We start from the raw sequence: 21504 nt of genomic DNA on the forward strand, positions 1-21504 counted from the left end.
TTGGTACCAAACTCCTTACGGGGAGGAAGGCCTTTGGATTTCATGATTTTGAGACTAGGTAGGCTGTATGGGCCTTATAGTTAGCTAAGGCATTATTGATTCTTTTTTCTTTTGTTTTTTTCGCACAGCTAGGTACTTTCATTTTTCTTTTGCCTTATTATATATCTATGCAATGGTAAAAAATAACATGATGAAAATATTCAAAAAACTGTTATTTTAACTGGCATTTAAAACAAACATAGAAAAGTGAAGGCACCAAATCGACGAACAATGGGAAAAACCTACACATATTATGTGATTCTTGGCCACTTGTGCTAAGCATCTATTAGTCACGGCCCAACATTGTACCAGGATACCAGACTTTCAAGCAGTTGTTTGTGCTTGTCGCATCTGTGTTTGTACTACACACTCTTGAAGGGCTTAGCTCGGTAAACATGGGGTCCAAATTGAGCTTATGGCTTTTAATTTTTTAAATCTAGTCATTAAAGCTACTGTTGTAAACGTTGGGTCGTATAATTTAATCTGCCAACTAACTACTTGACTTTAAAATGTTTTTGGAGAATCTAATTAACTTAAGATTTCTCTTGTTCTTCTACTGTATAGACTATAGATACTTGACCAATAGTCACAGTTCGACATGCAAGACTCCGCCAATCACGCGCCAGCTTTTGTCTATCAACCAATCGGGTGACAACAACCCGTGATAGAAGGTCAGAGTCACAATACCGGCTGCCCAACTCGACACATTGCAAGCGACGGCTCGTTACGAAATTACTTTCAACAATTTCAATTAACAAGAAGAAATGGATCATTGGGAGCCAACGAGCCATATGCCCGGGGACGATGGTGGCCCCCGGCGTTTTAGCAACATGTAGAGAAATTGTTGAGTTCCGCGTGGTTATGTTGCATAAACAAGTTTTTATAATGAATCTATTATCGTATTGGATGATGGCTATGCTAATTTTGTTTCCCTTATTGTGGAGAAATTGTATCTGTATTTGTTTGTTAGTTATAATCGTAATGGGCAGAATATAAGTTTGGATATTTAACCATGTAGAGACTAAACCGCATAAAGAACCAAAAAAATCTATCGATTACACCTACCTATTATACCGTAAAAAACTCAAGAATATTTTAGAATCCAGGACAGAACCACTTTTTAAAACGTTGATGTCCACTTGACGACATCATTACGTCAACGTATTGACATCTGTCAAGCATTGCATGCAGTAATGAGAGCACTGACAAAAGTCCCTGATCAAAAGAGTTAAATTATTTGCCTTGGGGCCGGAAAGGCAAGAATTTAAATATGCTATTTTGCTGTTGCTTTCAAACCCAATTTACTACTTGCAACGTTACTTAATTTTTGCAACTCTACATTGTCAGTTATATTTTGTGCTCATTCATTCGAATGTATTGAATGTTTTAAACAACACTCTTTTGAAATGCAATGGCTTTTTCCATGCAGCCTTCTTCAAAATATTGTGTAAAAAGTTTGACAGTCACCCAGTGGCACACATGCATCACAGACTAGAGTTAGGTACACAGATAAATTTTGACAGAAGTTTGCTCAGCGCCCGGATGTCGTCGTTTGTTTATGCCTTATCTGACGAAGGTTGGTGCTGCCGGAGAGAGCATGAATGGCCTCTTATCACCAGTGTTCAGGTAAACTAGCCAGAGGAACATGGCGTCAACGGCGGAGCTACTGTTTATTGACACTATAAATTCCCCGCGTCAGAAAACACTGATCGCTTGTTTAGTGACGCTCGGATAGATAATACGCCGACATTGCGCCCATATGTAAGCATAATGACCTGATTAGCAGACCTCGTTTGCATCCACGCAAAAACCATTCGGTAACGAAATTTAGATGTGTTTCTGAGCCATATTTGGTGTTAATAATGGATTTTTCGTCGAACAAACTCGGGCTGCGTGCTCGCTGGACGTCAATTCGTAATGGCTTAGATTTTATTTGTTAAAAATCGGTTAAGTATCCGTGTCGAAGCGACGGTGGGTGGCCGCCATCTTGCTTTTATTATTTTACTTTTTTGTCCGCAGCTAGCCGCGGGAGGCGCTGCGTGCGATTCAGCCTTTTTACGAGTGACAATAATATTTTTTTTCATCTTCATTTTCCTATTCCTTCTTCTGAGAATATTTTCTCGTTTACCTGCAGCGGTTAATTTCGGGCTCTTTAACTAATCAAATCGTAAATAATATTGTGTCTCGCGACTCTCCCGCGGGTCATAAAGTTGTGATGTTTTATAGAACGTTAAAATGGCCACAGGAGACCATTCATTCGTGTTGTAAGAGAAAAGCGATGTAATATTACTTACTAATGAGTCAACTTCGGGGTCTGCTATATAATAGGGTTTCTCTTGGCGTATCTGTAACAAACAAAAATGATATTAATTATTAGAAGTTTAAAATATATTTATTACAGAAATCTAAATTGTCACAAGTCCTTTACAAAACAAAACTGTGCAGCTGTCATGGCGCAGCCACCATACAGCTATGAAGTGACCTAATGTTAGGATATTATTTTTATGTGTGCTTTCATAGACGTTTTTTTTTTTTTTATAAACCTGCTTTTGTGTTCATATTATTTACCGGCCAGTATTAATGCTCCTCCACTTTTTACTTTTAATCTCAGCAGTCGTAACGTATTCTCACAAAAAGGTTAGTTTTTACGAAGTAGTTGACCGGAAGCGAGATAGTATCGAGCTCCTCAACCGCGGGTAGTTTCAAAACTTTTTATAAACATGAAGATGAATAAATTCACACATGCCTGCTCAACCGTACATACATTTACATACACAAATACGTAATAAAGATTTGTATGAAACAACTATTTTACTTTTTATTACTCGAATTTGCATAGAATTTAAGGTTGGTAAATTTCTTCATTTACAAAGATAATCAGGGAGATTATCTAGCGGATTATACGAAATACTTCGTTGAGTAAAAATGTTTAGATTTAATTAAATCGACATAAAGTTGTTGCGCGGTACACAGTGGTTCCCAAGCGGGCGCGGCCGGACATACTATTCCACAGAATTATACCAAATCAAAATGGTCGAGCAATTAAACTCGAACGTGAGTAAAAACGACTTTACAACAATACGCATTAACAAAAACAAAACAAACGAAATAAAAATCTACATAATCCAACTATTTCTCTTATCAAAGTGACCGTTTAAAATTAACAGATGCAAGCCATAAATTGTTAATCAAATTAGTACCTTCGTGCCTTTGTGTTAAGACAGCTATTGCTTTGACCTTTTCACGGATATGCGCGCATGCATTAAAATGTATGAACCGATTAAGATCTGTAGTCATAAATGTCAGTGAAGACGTATTGATTATTAGACAAAATTGACGTTTCGAGCCTTCATAAACGTCCTTTTTCCGTTTTTAAACGCAATTCGCTTAATAAAATATTGATTATTAAAGTGATTGCAACATCACTGTATCTTTTATCGATAGCAGGTTCTTAAATTGGTACTAGCAATGCCAATGCAATTTTTATAATCCTTTTTGTGTCGAATTCGTTGGATTGGAAAACGAGTTGCTTGTTAGTTAGTATGTATCTTGGGCTCGGGTCGCCGGTCCGGCTGATTGCTAGGTAATGACGGGGCCGGGTGACGCTCGGCGCCACACCTCCCGTGTAATACCTGTCATTCGCCCGGCAGGTAGGTATATCACGGGGACAAATTGTGTCTTTTGTTGCACGGACAAACGAGCCCAAGAGGTGACAGTACCAATTATGCCCGTATAGTGAACTGGAGACAATCTCAACTCTCTGGTGCTGGTGATAAAGATTATATTGCTTGATTGAACATTGTGCAAGTGGAGTTTAATATAGCTACGTTGCAATATGGTCTCGTACTTGACATGAGATGGTTTCATGCATACGTTTTAGTTCGTTTCGGGAACGTTGTTCTCACGAATATTTGCTAGTCTCAACTTTTTTGTGCACTTTTCGTTAACGACTATAACGACTCAAGAAAAATTCTCTTTAAAAGCCCTCTGGCTTCCATTTCCTGAGCTGACCAATCCGGGGCGGCCTCTCCCTACGTACAAACATGAAAATATAAGAGAAAACACATAAATCGACGTATTAGCCCCTCCCCTCCGCCCGCGGCGAGGAAGTCCCCCATTTTGGGGGCCAGCGACCCGTAAAACCCCCTACTTTGGACTTGGACATCACGAATTAAATGCTAATAAGGTTAGTACGCGATCGCTTGATACGACTCGAGACTGGAAATGTAGGTGTGGTTGAGGTAAACGCCGGGTATATTTTTCGTTGTTTTGAATTCGAAATTATAGGTCTTGATAAAACACCAGTCTCGCCTCTACCTTGACATTCAGTATTATTATTGAAGCAGTCAAACCATAGGTTATTAGTCTGATTATATAACAGATACTAACTTGAGTATTGTTGTTTTACGAAGCAGTTTTCACTTTAGGATAAATTGGTGTCAGCTAATGGAAACCAGTTCCCAAAAATGCCGTCGCTAACAATGACGCCAATGAAATTCATTTTATTAAATATGAAACGCGCAGCGGAATGCCGATATTGCATCGATTATCATCGACACACCGTCATTCGAATAACGAATCGGATGCCACTCAAAAATACGCCGTCGATTTAACATAAAAAATGATATAAAAGGTTTTATTTCCGAGACGTTAGCTGCAGTGTCACCGCACTCCGCCATGACTGTTGACTCGCATCACAAGCTGATGCGTTCCAAAACCTTACTAAGCGTCTGAACGACAATTGTCACTATTATCTTCCTATTCTTCGCAACGTTTACCTGAGTTTTTTCGTTGCCTCTCCTTTGTGCAGTTTCAGTCGACGAGAAATCTTGTATTGTTTGTGTAATTGAATAAATGCCTGCATGTAAGCCTTTTGTTTGTCTGTCGAAGGGAGCAGTCTCGAGGCAGCACGTGTGGCGAAACGCACAATCACACCAGGATCGGTATTGGTGACACTCGATTCTATGAATCTGCTTATTTAGAGCATGTTTAAGAATGCGTGGGAACTTTATAGAGAAGCAAAAGTCAGATTGGGCTGTTGTGATGTCGTCGCTACCTGGAAAATATTTTCAAGTCGGCTCGGTCCTATCGATCGAACGCCGTCGAGGAATTTCTCTACATTAAACGAAGGCCATAGAAAATTAAACTCTGTTTACGGATATTTAGGCCCATAATGAATTAACGGAGCTCCGTCCAGTTATGACCTCAAGTAATGGCCGATCGACGGCATCAAAATCGCTACCAAAAGTGGTACCCTGTAATTTGTAATAAAAAATCTATTTATAAAATAAAACTTCTCGACGCTACCTAAGATTCTCGTTGATCGATCTCGTCAGAGTTTAAATAAATCAACGGTCGCAAGGCATTTTGACGCTTGTCACAAGTAAAGATATGATTTAAAGTCGCTCGCTCATGCTCCGGTCTTTAATGGTAAATTATTCTATAATGCGCAAAGGTCGGCTTTTGTAATTTAGTTAAGTTGCCTCCTTTTAATAACTTTTTATAGCGTCGATAGCGGGCAGGTGATTTTTTTTACATTTTTCCGAAAAAACCATCCGGTGCTTGGCGCTACTGAGGTAGTTCGTATTTTAAAAATTATAGTGTATTAATATGACGCGTTACATTTTGGATCGGAGATTTTATTTATAGTGTGCGCGTGCGCCGGTGACGCGCGTGCGGACAGCGCGGCGGTTGTTCCTGCTCGGCTCGGCCGGGTTTCACGTAATCATCTGTTTTGACAAAACGACGTGCGAATATATTTATTTCGTTCCGTTTACTGCCGGCAGTAAAAGGTAATGAACAAATGTCTTTATGGTAGACTTGTAAACGTCAAATATCAGTCATTTCTCTTAAGGCACACAAAAAATGCCATAAATATTCTTAACAAAATGGTTCCTACTGAATATTGTGCCCATAAACGCAGGTCTATAAAGTGAGGTTACGATATTGTCTTTTTGTTGGGTCCAGTGTTGGAATTAAAAGAACTTAGACATGCAGACTACCTTTTGTTTGGACATGGGCTTTGTTTACGTCTCAGTCCCTAAAACACAAAAGAGAAGACACAAGTCTTCGCTATAAGTAACTATGCAAATATTCTAAAATTATTCATAAGAAGAAATCACAATTGGAGAATCCTTTCTCAAATATTTCTTTCCAAGTCATCTGAGAACTACACATAACTGTGAAAACAATGAATAATTGTCATGCAAATAAAATCGCCCAAAAAGCCATGATGTCATACAGTGAAGTATGAGTTCAGAAATGAGTGTTCTAAGCATCCCTAATGCTGGAGAGAGACAAAAACCGGCGCGAGAGCAGGACGGGTGCAATGAAAGGACCGTTTTTCGTGCATTTTTTGCCCCGAAATCCGTGCGTTCAGAAATTTTATTTTAATACAAGTATTCAAAAGATACGAGCAGGTAGAGGGACGCCTGCAGAGACGGGTATTTGCTTAGTTTATTTTTTTTGCTGCTCAAAGAATTCAACTTGATTTATAGCCGTGGTCTGTGACGATTTGTGACCCGTAATTTTTGTGATGTGAATTTTGTCACTAAAGGATTAGGATGCATGATTTATTAATTTACACCCGGTTCTGGACAGAGGCGTGCATCAGTTTGACAGTTGGACCTGTAACGTATAATTTTGACTGCTCGCAAATGGAAACGTCAAATGATCCGTCTAATGTTCTCGTGTTTGAAATAAATCACTTTGTCGTGTTGTGTATGTTTTACGACATATTGGCTTCGTAATATTGGACTAACAACTAAAAAAAGTAAATTGGTTTTCTGGCCGCACGTGATTTGATAGCCACTTAACGTGTGACATAATATGTGATTTTCTTTTGACAAGTGGGACAAAACCTACAAGACATAGACTTAAATATACATTTATGTCCAGTTATTGGCAGCCGCGGCCCACTGTGCATCGTCTCGCGCAGTAGGTACTTAACGGGTCCCTAGTGGGTGTTTACATGGCGGGGTCAGTTTTTCGGCCATTAGCCGAAAGCCGAAATTAGTGGCCGCAATAAACGGAAGTTTAACGCCACCTGTAATAGGACTCGACGGTGTAGTTGCAGGAGAGATGAATCGCTTGAGCTTTGACTGGTGCGTAAGTTGCCATTGTAAGTACGCTTAACAGGCCTGTCAAGATACAGAAAACTACACTCTACACACACTAGCAATGAAAAAGTTCCAGTAATTGAAGAGCATTGACAGTGCAGTCGTATTTATTACAAATTAAAAATGTAAATATCATGTTAAAATTACTAATTATTTTATGTTTTGAAAAAATTGGGGCATTTGGTGTTGCTATTTCTTACCTGAATGGAACTTTTTTATTGGTTGTGAGTGGGTATTTATTTAACCTAGAACTTAGTTTATGCACTCAATTTACATTGTACTGAGCGCTAGTAATTTAGTTTTAACAGTTTATCGAATAACTTCATCAATCAGATATCATGAGTCTCTGGATCATAAAAATTTACTGCCCAGTTCAATGTCTACACAATTTGAGACGTGGCACACTGTGCTAAAGTGCATTTTTGTTTGAATTAAACCCAAGTAGGTAACTTACCTAGTTGTTTTAGCACACAAGTTAAATGTTAGTTAAGTACAGTAATTAATATTATGTCATTTAGATAGATAGCCTAGATATACTGGTATTGAATATGTATGATAAACCAATTCTCATTTTTTTATATAGGTAAGTTTACATAATGTTTTTATTTATTTCAAATGTAAATGATCATTATTAATTGAACAAACGCCTATAAAAAATATATCTTTAAAAATTATTTCACGAAATACCTTCAATCACTGTTAGCGATACGCCTAACGGTAACAGACGCCTACTACTAGAAAAAGAAACCAATAAAAAAACCACATCAGTAGGTGTTTATGTCCACCTCATCCGGATCAATAGCCGTCAAACTTCAAGTGCCAATATTATGTCAACTTATTAGTGTTAACCCTTCCACGGCTCTGTATCTTGTGAGACCACGGCGGCGGAATAATCGTACCTACAGAAAAATAACAAACACTGCAAGTATTCATAGCTTCGTGTTTATCCAGCGGCCACTCGAGAGCACACTCACACACACGCTCAATTTAAAAATAAACAACACACGCCGAGTCAAAAAGCGTTTTTCAACAAAAACACAATTTTAAACAACGCAAAACTGCTTTAAACAAGAGCGGGCGGCCGTGCGTAACCCCATTTTTGTGCCGGTTTCGACCCCACGGGATAATGGAATAATAGTTTGTATAAACCTTCGCACAAAGACTGGGGAATAGGCAACCCTCTCCTGCATGCATGTGTTTGTCGAGGAATAAACGCGAGCGTTTAGAGTACGTGGCATATAATGAATAACTAAGCATATTTCGGGCCCTTGATTTTGCGTTTTAGGGTTCGGCGACACGAGGTTTATGTTTGTGTCTGCCATCATTCTTGTATTAGCGAGTTAATTTAGATGAATGTCATCTATGAATACCTACGTAGTTTACCTGTGCTATTTGATTTCATACTACAATTTCACGGGAAAATACAACTGGGCAGTACAAGGTAATCTTTTAAAAAATACTAGTAAATTTTCTGTGATTTGATATAACAAATAATTTATTGCCATCTTCATAATACATCTTTAATTTTTTCAAACTCCGGAACCAAAATATATAAGTAAGTACATAATTAGAAAATTAAAGCAGCTTGTTTTTATAATTCTAGCTAACGGCACCCCAACGTAATCCCAGTGGGGTAGAAATTTAAGCGTAATGGTGCAATGTTTAATAACTTATCTGCGGGTTGTCGAATGCTTTGCCTTTTGTGGCTGCAATTTTTAAATTTGCCCTTTAAACACGTCCATTCTTTGACTAGCTTCACGCTGCGTTTCTGTCTCGATAAAAAGGCAGTCCGCGTACCTTTTTTTAAACCAATTTGGATTTTTCAACCTAAATTACACAGCAATAATAATGGCTAAGTAGACATCAGCACAGGTCACCCATCATGCTTTAAAAAAAACATTTTTCCGTGCAAAAAATACGATTGCAGTATAATTACAAACTTTGGCAGAGAATTATAAATTTTCCGTCCATTTTCCGAGCACTCGAGTCTTACATTAGGGGCTCTAATTATCGACACATTGACAGAACAATCACAGGGCGGTTCCACTGCGAGGAAGTAATTCCTGAGGGTTGGGGGTCGCCGAAGGGTTAAAAGCATTACTGGACATAATCTTGATTGATCTTGTACACATCCGTGGCGGATGTGGACGGATACAGCCACGGGATTTGTCCCATTGCATTCACAGAAGCCGTAATAAATAAAAACTTCAATTCTAAAAAGCCAAAATAGTATATGGATCAAGCAGAAAATTTATGTCGTCTAAAATTGCCCAAGTCCAATGGCTATATTTTTATTTATATTGGTTAGCAGTTATTATTTCGGCGTCCAGTCGGCCCAACCCTGTCCTGCGCTATGTCTCTGGTCTCTGTGACGAATTGCTCCAACACCCGGATGTGCCTGCAGGGGTCCGTCAGACCCACCGTCGCCGTCAAAGGGTTGATTGCACTTTTCGAATTCGCGTTTGATGATTTTATTTAACCCTGGCTTTGGTGGTGGGTTTATTTAGTTATTACCTACATTAGGTTCATATACGTATTGGGCTTTTTGTTTCTTGCCAATGGTTGGAAAATAGGACAGACAAATTTTAGGTTATTTTTATGAACGAAAAACCTCAAAATATTAAGGAGGTATTAGTATAAGCCTACTCACGCACATGGACTTTACTAGTAATCCTATTTAAATGCCCATGTAGTACGAGACTACGAGCCTACCGCCTCACTAACCTAAAAATATCTTGAACATTTGTGAGGCTTCACTCCACTGCCTTCCATCCTACCAGGGTAGCAGGGACAAAAGAAACAGCTTAGAACAAAAGAGTAACCCTTTTTAATCAAAAAGTAGCCGTAATAACTGGGTGACAACGCTTGCTTTGTGTCTACCCCCTTGCAGCTTTGTAATACCTGTAATTTATATTTCGACCCCTGTAATACCTAGACACACCCTAGGTTCGAATAAATGACATAGTATTCTAAAAGTGCACTTGATCGCGGCCACAGAATGAAATGTGCGTATGAAATATGCAACTCTATAATGGCGGAGGACAGTAATACGAGTCAAATTATAGGGAATACGTGCAATTACACACTAGAAATATCTATCTCTTTATTTATTGAGGCCTTGTAATTGTCTAGAAAACGTTTCTGAAAACTGCTTTCATATCGTTCAATAAATACGTAAGTCCATGCTATTTTTTATTTATAAATAGCTCACTTTTTTATCAAAGCTCGTCACACTTAGTAAAAATAACAAACAAGAATACGTTTTCCAAAACATTGGCTGCATGAGAGAATTCCTTAATCCTTCAAAATATCCCGAAAAAAAAAACATTGGCAGATGCACCGTTGCAATTTTTTTCCCGCCGACATTTTGTGTTTATAATACTCGCATGTATTAAATTTACCTCCGTATGTATGCATTATGTCGTTGGATTATTATAACCAAATATATTCATGCGAGGGATCAGCATGCAAGATGTTTTTGAAAGTTTTAATCTTGTTTATTTTCGGTAAACGAAACGATATTTTCAAAAGGTATTTTTGTATTGCAGCTTTTGTTGTGAAAATGGCGTCCTGAGGATTATGATTTATTATGTGGGTATTATAAAACCGGCAGGAATTTTATCCGTGGACCTTGATGACTTAGATAGATAGATAGAATATTCTTTATTTGTACATAATTGTTTATTTATCAGCTTTAAAATGTTCTCAAATCGCCAGATTCATAATAAAACGCCACTGAACCCAGACCTAACCCTGCAATTGACTGAGCCCTCCCCTCACCCCCCTAGTCAGCTGTTTCTGTCACCCCCCACGGCCGGATAAAACGTGCCCCGATAAGTAAAATAGCCAGGGATATTTACCATTATTAATTTGAAATTATGCTATTTATTATAAGTAATATACCTGCCTTCTATAAAACCTATTGACACCGACTCTAACAACGCTGTAAGGCATAATCAAAGGTATAGTAATATATCCAATTTCCTCATTACGCATTTTGAATATTCCTATACTTTGTAAAATATAGCATGAGCCCTTTAACAGCTGTCAAAATTATTCATCTGTCATTTGTTGGTTTTCAAGGATAAACTAACTTTTTGCACTCAGCGTCTCATATAGAAACGATTTGTGATCTAGATAAGTTGGTTTTACTCCGACACTGTAATCATATTATATCAAGTTATAGTTCTATGACGTCAAATAGCAAATTACTATTTTTTACCTCAAAAATAGCGACAAAATCCACAAAAAGCGTTAACTACCGGCAAAGCCGACTGCTTACCTATGGGTATGGGTCTTTAAAAGGAGAGGTGTCCACAATAGTCTGTTTACCCCAATTCCGTTGTAAATTGAACTCTAAGGTGTAGGTAATAAGCGTGTGTCGGGTCAAGGTATGTCGGCTGGACATACTTTGACGTGTCGGCAAGAATGCGCGCGCGCTGCCTGTAATTACTCATCCTGTTTATATACAGGCTGTTTCGAGTATTGCAATGCTGGATAGACAGTTCTGATTAAAGATCATAAGTAAATTAAAGAAGTTATATACCTAAGTTTACCAATTATTTAAGGATTTAATATTAATGCTGTATAAGTAAGTTTGATATATTTCTTAAGCAAATATAGTTATTTTTTCATATAAAAGACTTTCATGACTTCTTATTAATAATGAACCTAAAACGCTACCCACTTATACATTTACTAAGACCTAATTTTCACCTACACATCTCTACATGAATGATCACCCTGTGCAGCGCAAGACTGGTGCGTACTGTATTTATGTCATTATTAACCAGTGCGAATTAATACTCATTTGGTGCGCACGTCCAGGCTGCGCGCGCAAAAACCGCCATTCCGCGCCGCGGCCTCTCTGACAAACCTTTTTCCCTCCAAAATGGCCGGACAACAGCACATTCTGCCAAAAGAGGATGCTTAAAATCGCCGGCCACGTGTGAAAATTTGGGTATACGGCCTCCTTGGTGGCAAAACAACTAGAGAACGTGACGACATTTTTATCAGCCAGCTGTAAACACGTTTATTACAGGTAGCCGAAGTAGGCATGGCTTATAAAACGGACCAGCTTTAAAAATAATAGAGGTGAAATAATAGGTTTGGCAACCCCTTAATAAAATGTCAAGAGATGGATTGACCAATCACGTGGCGCCGCGGCCTCATTGGCCTATTCAAATGTCGAACCCTCGGCGATTACGAAAATTTGAATTCTGCCCGCGTCCCGTGCTCACCGCAAAGAGGGATTCGAAATTCAACATTTTAATTTGCAGTCCAGTTGCACCTTGGTAAATTTATGATAACTACCGATTAAATTGCGCATTGGTTTTTAAACTGGCTTTACCGGTCAGCATAATTATATCGGTATATTTATTTACATTGCCTTGACAAAAAAAACAAAGCACTCTGCATCCGATAGGCAGTATTAAAAGAGTCATTTTATTAAATTTTAGGTAGTATGTAATCTTTAGTTCAAAATCTGATGTATTTATTCCCAGACACTTCCAGAGAGCAGGACAAAAACATTGTTTCGAATCACAACAAATACAAAATCAAGACATCAGGAATGTGGTTTCGCGGAATACTGCCGTCACCGAGTGATGAAAGAACGTCACTTCTACCCCACCGTGGAACACTCGGTGTGAGAGAAGTGGAAGAGCATCATCATCAATATTGAAATCTGTATCAAGAATACAGAATGCGATTCAGCGGAATATAAACGATCCAATCGGCAAAGACTTTTCATAAATATTTTCATACAAATACCTTAAATTAAATAATCCCGTCTTATTCAAACTAAATGCCAATTTCTCCATAGTCTGTTAGAGCATAAAAAGAGAGTAGTGATTGACTTTTGACACATCTGTCAAGAATTTTATATGCACTTAGTGCCAATTCCTCCATAGTCGGTTAGATAACAGACCAGGATTGGTTTATCAATTATACGTCATCTCCATATAGAATTCTTGACAGATGTGTCAAAAGTCTACCACTGATACCTGGTTATGCTCTCACCAACAATGGAGAAATTGGCACTAAATCTATTAAACATACTTGCTTTGATTTATTTACTTGTAGTGACTTCTCCACGTCCACTGTGCCAGGTCCAGTATTAATGGTGGACAAAAACGCGAGCCAGCGATGGCGGTCGCTAATTGGTTGACGCACGCCACCGCCGCAAGGTGCTTATGTTAATCTCGGTTTAGTTTAGTTAGGTTTAGACGCACGGTGGAGTCGGCCCGTGCGACTAGGTAACTTCAGATTTGTGATAAATACTGAAAAATATAGAGAAAATATGGCTACTGGTTGATTGACGAAAGCAGAAGATAGTATTTGATCAAATACGCAGTTTGTCCTATAGTATGGCATGGAACAGGCGATTTCCGAGTGAATTAAATACACCTCCCAATTTATTCAAAGATATTATGTAAATGTGCGTAATCAGCTAATCAGCAAAAATATATAAGTAAGTTTATTTTTTTAATAATGATGACGTCATATGTAGAAATAGAAATGCTGATGATTCTGAATATGTAGGTACATCGTATGATTCTGGCGCTGACACACACCGCCTGTAATCATGCGCGGCTGAAACCCATTGATTATGCACAACTGACTGACCCCTATACTAGAATGAGTAAGGAATTTTAATTGCAAATCCACAACTTATAAAGGTACAAACTGGATTTTTCTGTTAGCGGTATTTGCATTTTACACCGATTACACATTTGCATTCAGACGTTTTGTTATTAAACTTTTAAAATACTGGCATCATACATGCATTCCTCTTTTATCGCACAAATGAATAAAACAGACTGGCTGGAATTAATCTGGGCTGGAAAAAAAGAGTTCAAATTTTGAATTCGGAATATCCGCACGGCTCAGCCTCGCCGCCGCGCCACGCACTATTTCTTTTATCGAGTTTTCAAATATAGAACACTGTTACGCGCGTTCAGTAATTAAACACTCGAGCCACGCTTATTACGTAACGGTTTCTATCTCTTTCTAACCTGCTCTGTGTATGCTATCCTTGCTTGAAACAATTTAAAGGCTATCATTGCATCTATTAATTATCAAAGCCTTAATAGATGCGAATATGCCATGAGTTTTCATAATGAGGTTATTACGGAGTTGATAGCATTTTTTCATAATGATAACAAATTTACTAAAGTAGCGCTGTCATGTAATTATTGATGTTAGAATTAAGATTGCAAGTAGGTTTTACGTTTTATTTTATAACATCTAGGAGTGTTCATTAAAATTATATTACGTAGGTACTAGGGCATGCAATACCGGAACAATTTTCAATACCGGTATTGAGTTCCGGTATTACAACTCAATACCGGGATCCCGGTATTAATACCGGTATTAGACTTCCTTGTAATAAATGGCATATACTGTGTTTAAAGGTCGTATACGTCAAAATAAAACAAGAAAATGCAACCATATTCTGTATTTTGTTGTAGATCTTTACGAGAATTAAGTTTTAGAGTTTAAATTGTAGAATAAATTATTTTTTTACATCCGGTGTCGGTTTACGCATGGTCAACATTAGATTTCTAGCAGCCGAAAACTGCATTAAACGGTTGGGAACAAGTGCGCTTTCACAGTATATAGGAACACAAGGCTAACTAAATACAAAACAAATTTTTAAAATCATTAGACTACCGATTAGGTAACTGGTTTCAAGACTACAAAATCTCAGCTGAGCGACACAATATAATTTCCCTTGAAATCAGACGATCTTACTTAGATTCAATTTTCTTATATAAATTAATAAACAACCATGTAGATTCAATTCCATTACTAAACAAAGTAGAATTTAAAGTACCACGAATCGCTTCTCGTACAAAATTTATCTTTTTTTCAAGCTGTTGCAGCACTAATTATGCAAAAAATACTTTTTTTAGACGAACTGCAGATAGTTACAACAAGCACCTCACTGATGTTGACATTTTTGATTTATCCTTAAGCCAATACAAAAAAGAAGTTTTAGAAAGATTTAAAAAAATGTGATAAGTTTCGTTAAACAAAATACCTATATATTATTATAATATAGCTACCTATATTTACTAAATTTATTGTTAACCTTAAACTAAACTAAACTGTATTATTATTCTTTAAGTGTAAACGTAGCTATGTACCTAGTGTGAATTAATGTAATATTAGTGTATCTTTTTATGGAACTCCAGGTCTATTTGCAAAAATGTTTGTTAAATTATTAGTAAGTGACTGTTTGTTTCCTGAATAAAATAAATAAATAAATAAATAAATAAATCTTAATAGCTTTATTTATAGCCTAAAAAAGTCCGATTCCGGTATTACTTCAATACCGGTATTAACTTTCAATACCGGTATTGAAAAAAGTGGGAATTTTGTCCGGGATCCCGGTATTACGGATACCGGTATTGCGGTATTGCATGCCCTAGTAGGTACATACATGGGTTAAAAAATACATTGTATATTCACTCTACATATATCCGCTTAATAAGGGAATATTCCTTATACGGTGCTTGTTTCCACAACGGTTAGCACTTTCCCTGTTCATAGAATAATATTATCGAAGTTGTGTTAAATGAACCTAGAGCCGTCACTCGAACAAAGATCGTAATTTAGATTCTCTATTGTAATTACAATTAATCGACTCCGTATTGATGTAATTTCGCAACCGTTATCGGGAGATAATGTTAATTAAGCACCTATATAAACGGATTTGGCAACTTCAAGTAATTTCGACAAAAACCAACAGCATTTCGGCTCGAAAAAGAATCGTGAGAGATTTTTCTGGAGATCCGAAATTGGTGCAAAGAAACGGTCAGGTTTTTCAGGGATCGCCTCCAAAACAGTGTGGACGGAATTCTTGGGTGACAAAAACTATGCGGGGACGATAAAACGAAATCGCCGATGCGTCGGAAAAAAAACTGCGACGGCTGCGTGCGAGCGAGAGACAAAAAACGAGTATCGTATCGCCGTTCCACTCTAGCGCGCGCGGCTAATGAATAACTGCGCGGCCAGGCCCGAGCCGCCCGAGCGACAGCTGCAGCCCCCAACATTATTTATTTTATTTCGGTGCGAATCGTATCATATTATTGTAAAGTGACAAAGAGGTCAAATTGCGCGTGAACATACATCGAGATGCATTCGAGTTGACATTCTATTGCTGCAGCGACGCGCGGCCAAACAACGCTCTGAATGGGCGACAACGTAGGTGACTTAAGCCTCATTTTATTTTCGTCATTTTATAAATATAGATGAGGTTCGTTGGTAGATAGGACCCTAATAGATAACGAGCCGCAAATAGATCTGCCGGATCATCATAATACAATAGTAAAGATGCGCGCGCGCTCGTCCGTGGATCGACTAGTTTTTTCACTCGGCGCTACTCGCCGCTTGTAATTACAAATGCACGCATCATCTGTGTGAAGAAAACTGCATGCATACTTGCTCTGAGATTCATTTTACATCTTACCACGTCTAAGTTACGAGGCTACAGCTGGAGAAAACTCTTTTTACATTCAAAATTAGTATTCAGAGATAGTGTGAGAAACATACATCACTGGTAATCCTTTACGGCGCAATCAGACGCGAGTTAATGCTTCCACGATGCATCTGAACTAACAATTAGTAGTAAAATTCTCATCAGTGCGATCTAAAAACTGAACACGCAATGGGAATGAAGTATCTTAGCTCCGGATCACACAAAAGGTCGGAGATATCACGTGATATTGTCATCAAGGCGCAACAAAAAAGTGACTTTCATAATAGACCTAAGGAATTATTGCATAACACATTAGCTACTGAATTAACTATAGAAAAAGGTGTCTCACACCATTCTTTAATTAAAGCAGCGATAATGCATCGCATTCCTTTTCGCTCAATTGAGCGGCTGACTCGTTGCGAAACTGAGCCAAATCCAATAAAGTATGCGGCAATATGAGCAAAAAATGCTACCAAATTAATTCAGTCCAATGTCAATGAACGCATTTAAACCCTGTCAATATGACAGCAGTGTCCACAGACTGCCGAGGTGCAGGACAGTCTGTGATCGACTCGCCACAGATCAATCAGACGTCGACAATCTCCGCGCACGCCACTTAAATAAATTTATTACGTATTAAGTACCACGAAAATAAACACGGTTATGATTTATTCCCCAAATGAATTATAGCAAAGACGCGCTGCGGCCGCGCTAGAGCGAGAGGGCGCCATTTTACGTGTCTGAGCAGCTGATAACTTTTATTATAGTAATTAAACTGTTCATTATAGATCCTACATCAGTTTTGTTAATAGAATTTGACTTGCGGTAGGCCCAAAATAATTCCGCAAGATTTATCATCGCTTTTGGAATCAATCAATCATCTTGACCATATCGCGTACAAAATTTCAACACAAATAGTATAGACCTGGTCAGTTCCATGACACTAACGGCTGCTTATCACAGCCGGGAGTCAAGAAAGTCATCGCTGTTTACAATATTACGCCTATAAATACAATTTACTTCCATAATTACTATGCAATGAAGTCTTTGACTGATAACGATTCAATAATATTATTAAAAGTGAAATTGAACTGTGCGTCGAGACAACGCCACTTCCGTCGGTTGTATTTCTGACGTTTCGGTGAAGACATGGCGTTCCTTTTCCAATTGTCTGTTACCGCAGTGTGTCAACGCCTATTGTGCCAACTGTAAAAAACGTAAAAGCCACCAAAGAATTGCGGTTTAATAAAGTTATAAATACACTTCCCTGATTGACGGTTTGTGTCGAGATTACCCGTTTTACAATGTCGAATTGGTATACAAAACAACTCCATTTTATTAAGTGCTTTTTTGTTACCTAAATTATAGGTGTTACCTACTGTATGTCAATTCACCTCGTCATGTTATTACAGCAAAACCACATAATGAAATGCCTCGAAGTTTATTGTTGGTCCCTTTCTTTCGCAATTTTTTTGATTGCAATTGTGAGAAGTTAAGTGTTTGGGTAGAGACTTTTTGCCAAAACTTATTGTGTCCATAGACAACATTTTAAGGGTTTTCTGAGAATATCTTTGTTAACATTGATTTTAATTACAAAACGAATATTTATTACCATTGCAGAATCGATTCCACAAACGGCAACGAAGATGCGTTATAGACAAAAAGCGATTATAATTTTAAATGGTCATTTGCGTACAAACAAGAATAAGGAAGCGAAGCGTAGTACTTCGTCGCAACTACCGATAAAGATGCAAGCGAGATGGATCGTCAACGACGAAAACAATCCGACCGATACGAAACAAACTTTACTACGCAAGTAATCCAATGCGAGGAACGATTTACCGTTGCTAATTACACTTTATCGTTTATTATGGCAGAAATTACCGCCTCTGATTTACGAGCAGCCATTTTGAGAGCGACATTTTAATATTCGAATATCGAATGAGTTCGCGCGGGAGGAGTTTTTTTCTTTTTCCCTCCGACTCTGATGGTAATGGAGGCAGGTGCGCGGTACAAAGTTATTTCGCCCGGTATTCTCTGTTCACAGAATAATTTTTGGTACGAGCGCGTTGAATGGGCTCTGTGTTCGGAAATTGGGGAAGTATGGATTTTTATTACGCAGTTCGCGCGCCGAATATTCCGGGGGGTTTTAAAACTTTTTAAAATCAGTTTTTGTCAATCCGTGCGTTGGATTTCATTTTCGGTTACAAGCCGCTTTCTTTTTTAATTGTTTTAGATAGCTTACTAAGTTTTTTGAGCCCGTACCTGATGCTTGTAAAAATTGTATAATGTAATGTTAGATATGCGATTTATGTATAGTTTAACTATTAACTCTTTGGTAGATTCCAGGTCTATCCTGGTCATACGTTACGATGTTGGACCGGACCTTATTATAATATCACATTCACAAGTACTAAATACATTCGGAAGACCGAGAACAGAGTGTTGCAGCGCCAATAACAAACTAAAACCTAACAACAACAAGCTTAAAAAAGAAAAAACCAAAATCAAAGCTCACCTGTTTGCTGAAGACAGCGATATCCTCATTGAAGGACTCGGAGGAGCAGACGTCCCCGCCGGCGACCCCGGGGTCGCGGGGGGTGCAGGTCGCCAGCTCGCACTTCTCGAAGATCAGCGCCAGCAGGGGGAACAGGGGGTGCCTGCAGATAAAGCTGATGGGTCAGAAGGGGATAACGTGCCTACAGATATAGCTGATGGGTTAGAAGGTGGTTGGTCCTGTTATAAATACTTATTTAGGACAAAAACGTTTATAAAAAAATATTTACTTTGTAATATGAGGGAATCCTAAACTCTTGACAGGCCTAAAACCCTTCCTTCATTTTAAGGAGACTCTTGCCTCAGCAGTGTAGACATGATAAGTGTGATAAGTATTCTTTAGGGTGGTAGGTTTGGGCATTGCTGAAGATAAGCATCACCAGTAATAAAATCAGAATTTTAAAAATTAGTCCACAGCATGCAAAGAAATCAAGCATTCATTAACTTTCAATATCAACCCAACACTTCCATCAAAGCCACTTCACACAAACCCTCAAAACAAGTCACATCAAGGAGTTCTATTCACACTACAAGAGCGATCAAAAGTCTTAATTGCGCTTCTTGGATCTGATAAGAGCTCTATGGGGTCTCCAGACAACACGCGGGTCTGGGGGGTTACTTTATAATGACGAAAAACGAACGAACGAGAGCTATCATACAATCGGCACGTTTAATACAATAAGATAGAGTCGTGGCTCACGCAGCAGAGCTCCGAAACTTCGTTTTTCGTCATATAAATTGACCCTCCTGACCTCCGATTGAGATACAGATTAGATGAAGACACTCGTAAGATTTCATCTTCAGTCAGTGAAACTTTAGGATTCTATGGCTACCTCTAATGCAAAACAATGGAGTTGTGGATGGCAAAGTTGTTTTTGGTGAAGATGGGTCTTTAGATTCTAAGGTGAAAGTGTAATTTGGGAGGCGAGTGAGTTACATTTGTGGTAGAGATTCGTTTGTCTGCCCAGTGGTGTATTTACCTAAGGGGCAGTAAAATTTACTATCATTATTACTCTATGTGAGAGTCGAACCAAAACAAAAAGCAATGCCATAAATATTTATGTTGATATAAAGAAGAGATATAATACGTTTTAAAATATATAAAATTAGAAGACTTTGAAAAAGTAACATTAACAGCCTAGATATCAAATGAAAAGGTTAACGATTCTGACGAGTAGCACATCGACAGAAAAAAACGTACGGAAACGTTACCCAAGAAAGAGCACAAATATGACGGCTCCATCAATGCAAATAACTATCATTATTAAACTATTAATAGAAAGTCAGGAAGAAAACAAACCTATAATAACAACGATCAGCTAAACGCAACAATAAATAATCTTATTGAGAAAAAGCAAGCACAGTTCGACTGGACGTGTTGCCGTCATGGTTGGGTTAAATATAAATTACTGTTTTAATTGCTGGCCATAATTCTGCACTAACTACGAAGAGGTTAAGGACAAAAAAGTTTACAAGTATTGTGACCTTTTTGCGCGCATCGTCGTATGTAAATGCGACTCAAAGGGCAAGAGCTGTGAGAAGCTCACAGTTCATGCTGCCTTGGTCTTTGACAAGCTCTTATCTGATATCTTTACTATTCCATCTTGTCTGAGAAGCTACTTTAGATTGTAGGATAACTTTGACATCACAAGTTTATTTATGTCATAATATGCTACTTTGTCTTTAAGTTTCAACTAAACTTGTCGATTCATTTCAATTCCTATCGAATTAACTAAATTAAAAAAGGCTCAATACATACTAAAGTACTGAAACATCTGTGCTGTGAATGTTATTATATTTTTCATATTTGATAGCAGCAGATACAATTTGCGATTAAAGTATTTTGATAGATTACTAATCAATGTCTGCTAATTGTCACACTGTACGTTTCTGATAACCTTTGATAATGATAAATAACTTATTTTTATACCTATAAAAAATATAACATATGAAACTAAATATACTACTTTTATATCATTAGCTTCATAAACGCAAGCCATAAAAGTACTTAAACCAAAGCATAATAGTAAAATATGGAGATCAAAATGGTGATTATAATTATTGCAATTAACATTTCAAGTTTAACAGAAGTAAAATAGATAAGAAACAAGATTAAAAATAAGTAAACACACGGATTATAAAGTTTGCAACATAGTATAAGATAAGATAAATTGCATAGAATGCTCTAATTTAGGACACAATACCATAATAAATCTAATATAGGATAAGTCCTAAGAGTGTCCTGTTGGTTTTCGTACTATTATTATAGCACTAGAGAGTGTAGAGAAAACTTAACTTACATTTAAA

At 37.8% G+C, this 21504-nt stretch overlaps 1 protein-coding gene across 6 annotated transcripts in view; it reads right to left on the reverse strand.

Annotated features, from left to right (window-relative positions):
- LOC105381563 (homeobox protein homothorax) overlaps positions 1 to 21504 on the reverse strand; it is a 200644-nt gene that overhangs the window by 164361 nt on the left and 14779 nt on the right. For all 6 annotated transcript variants that reach the window (XM_038107214.2, XM_038107212.2, XM_048630193.1 and 3 more), the window contains exons 3-4: positions 19160 to 19301; positions 2334 to 2384 (exon numbers count right to left, since the gene is read on the reverse strand). In XM_038107214.2, the coding sequence (XP_037963142.1) occupies positions 2334 to 2384; positions 19160 to 19301 (193 nt within the window). The remainder of the gene's footprint in view (positions 1 to 2333; positions 2385 to 19159; positions 19302 to 21504) is intronic.

This window comes from Plutella xylostella, chromosome 25, assembly GCF_932276165.1.
Source record: "Plutella xylostella chromosome 25, ilPluXylo3.1, whole genome shotgun sequence".
In the NCBI taxonomy this organism is placed as follows: domain Eukaryota; kingdom Metazoa; phylum Arthropoda; class Insecta; order Lepidoptera; family Plutellidae; genus Plutella; species Plutella xylostella.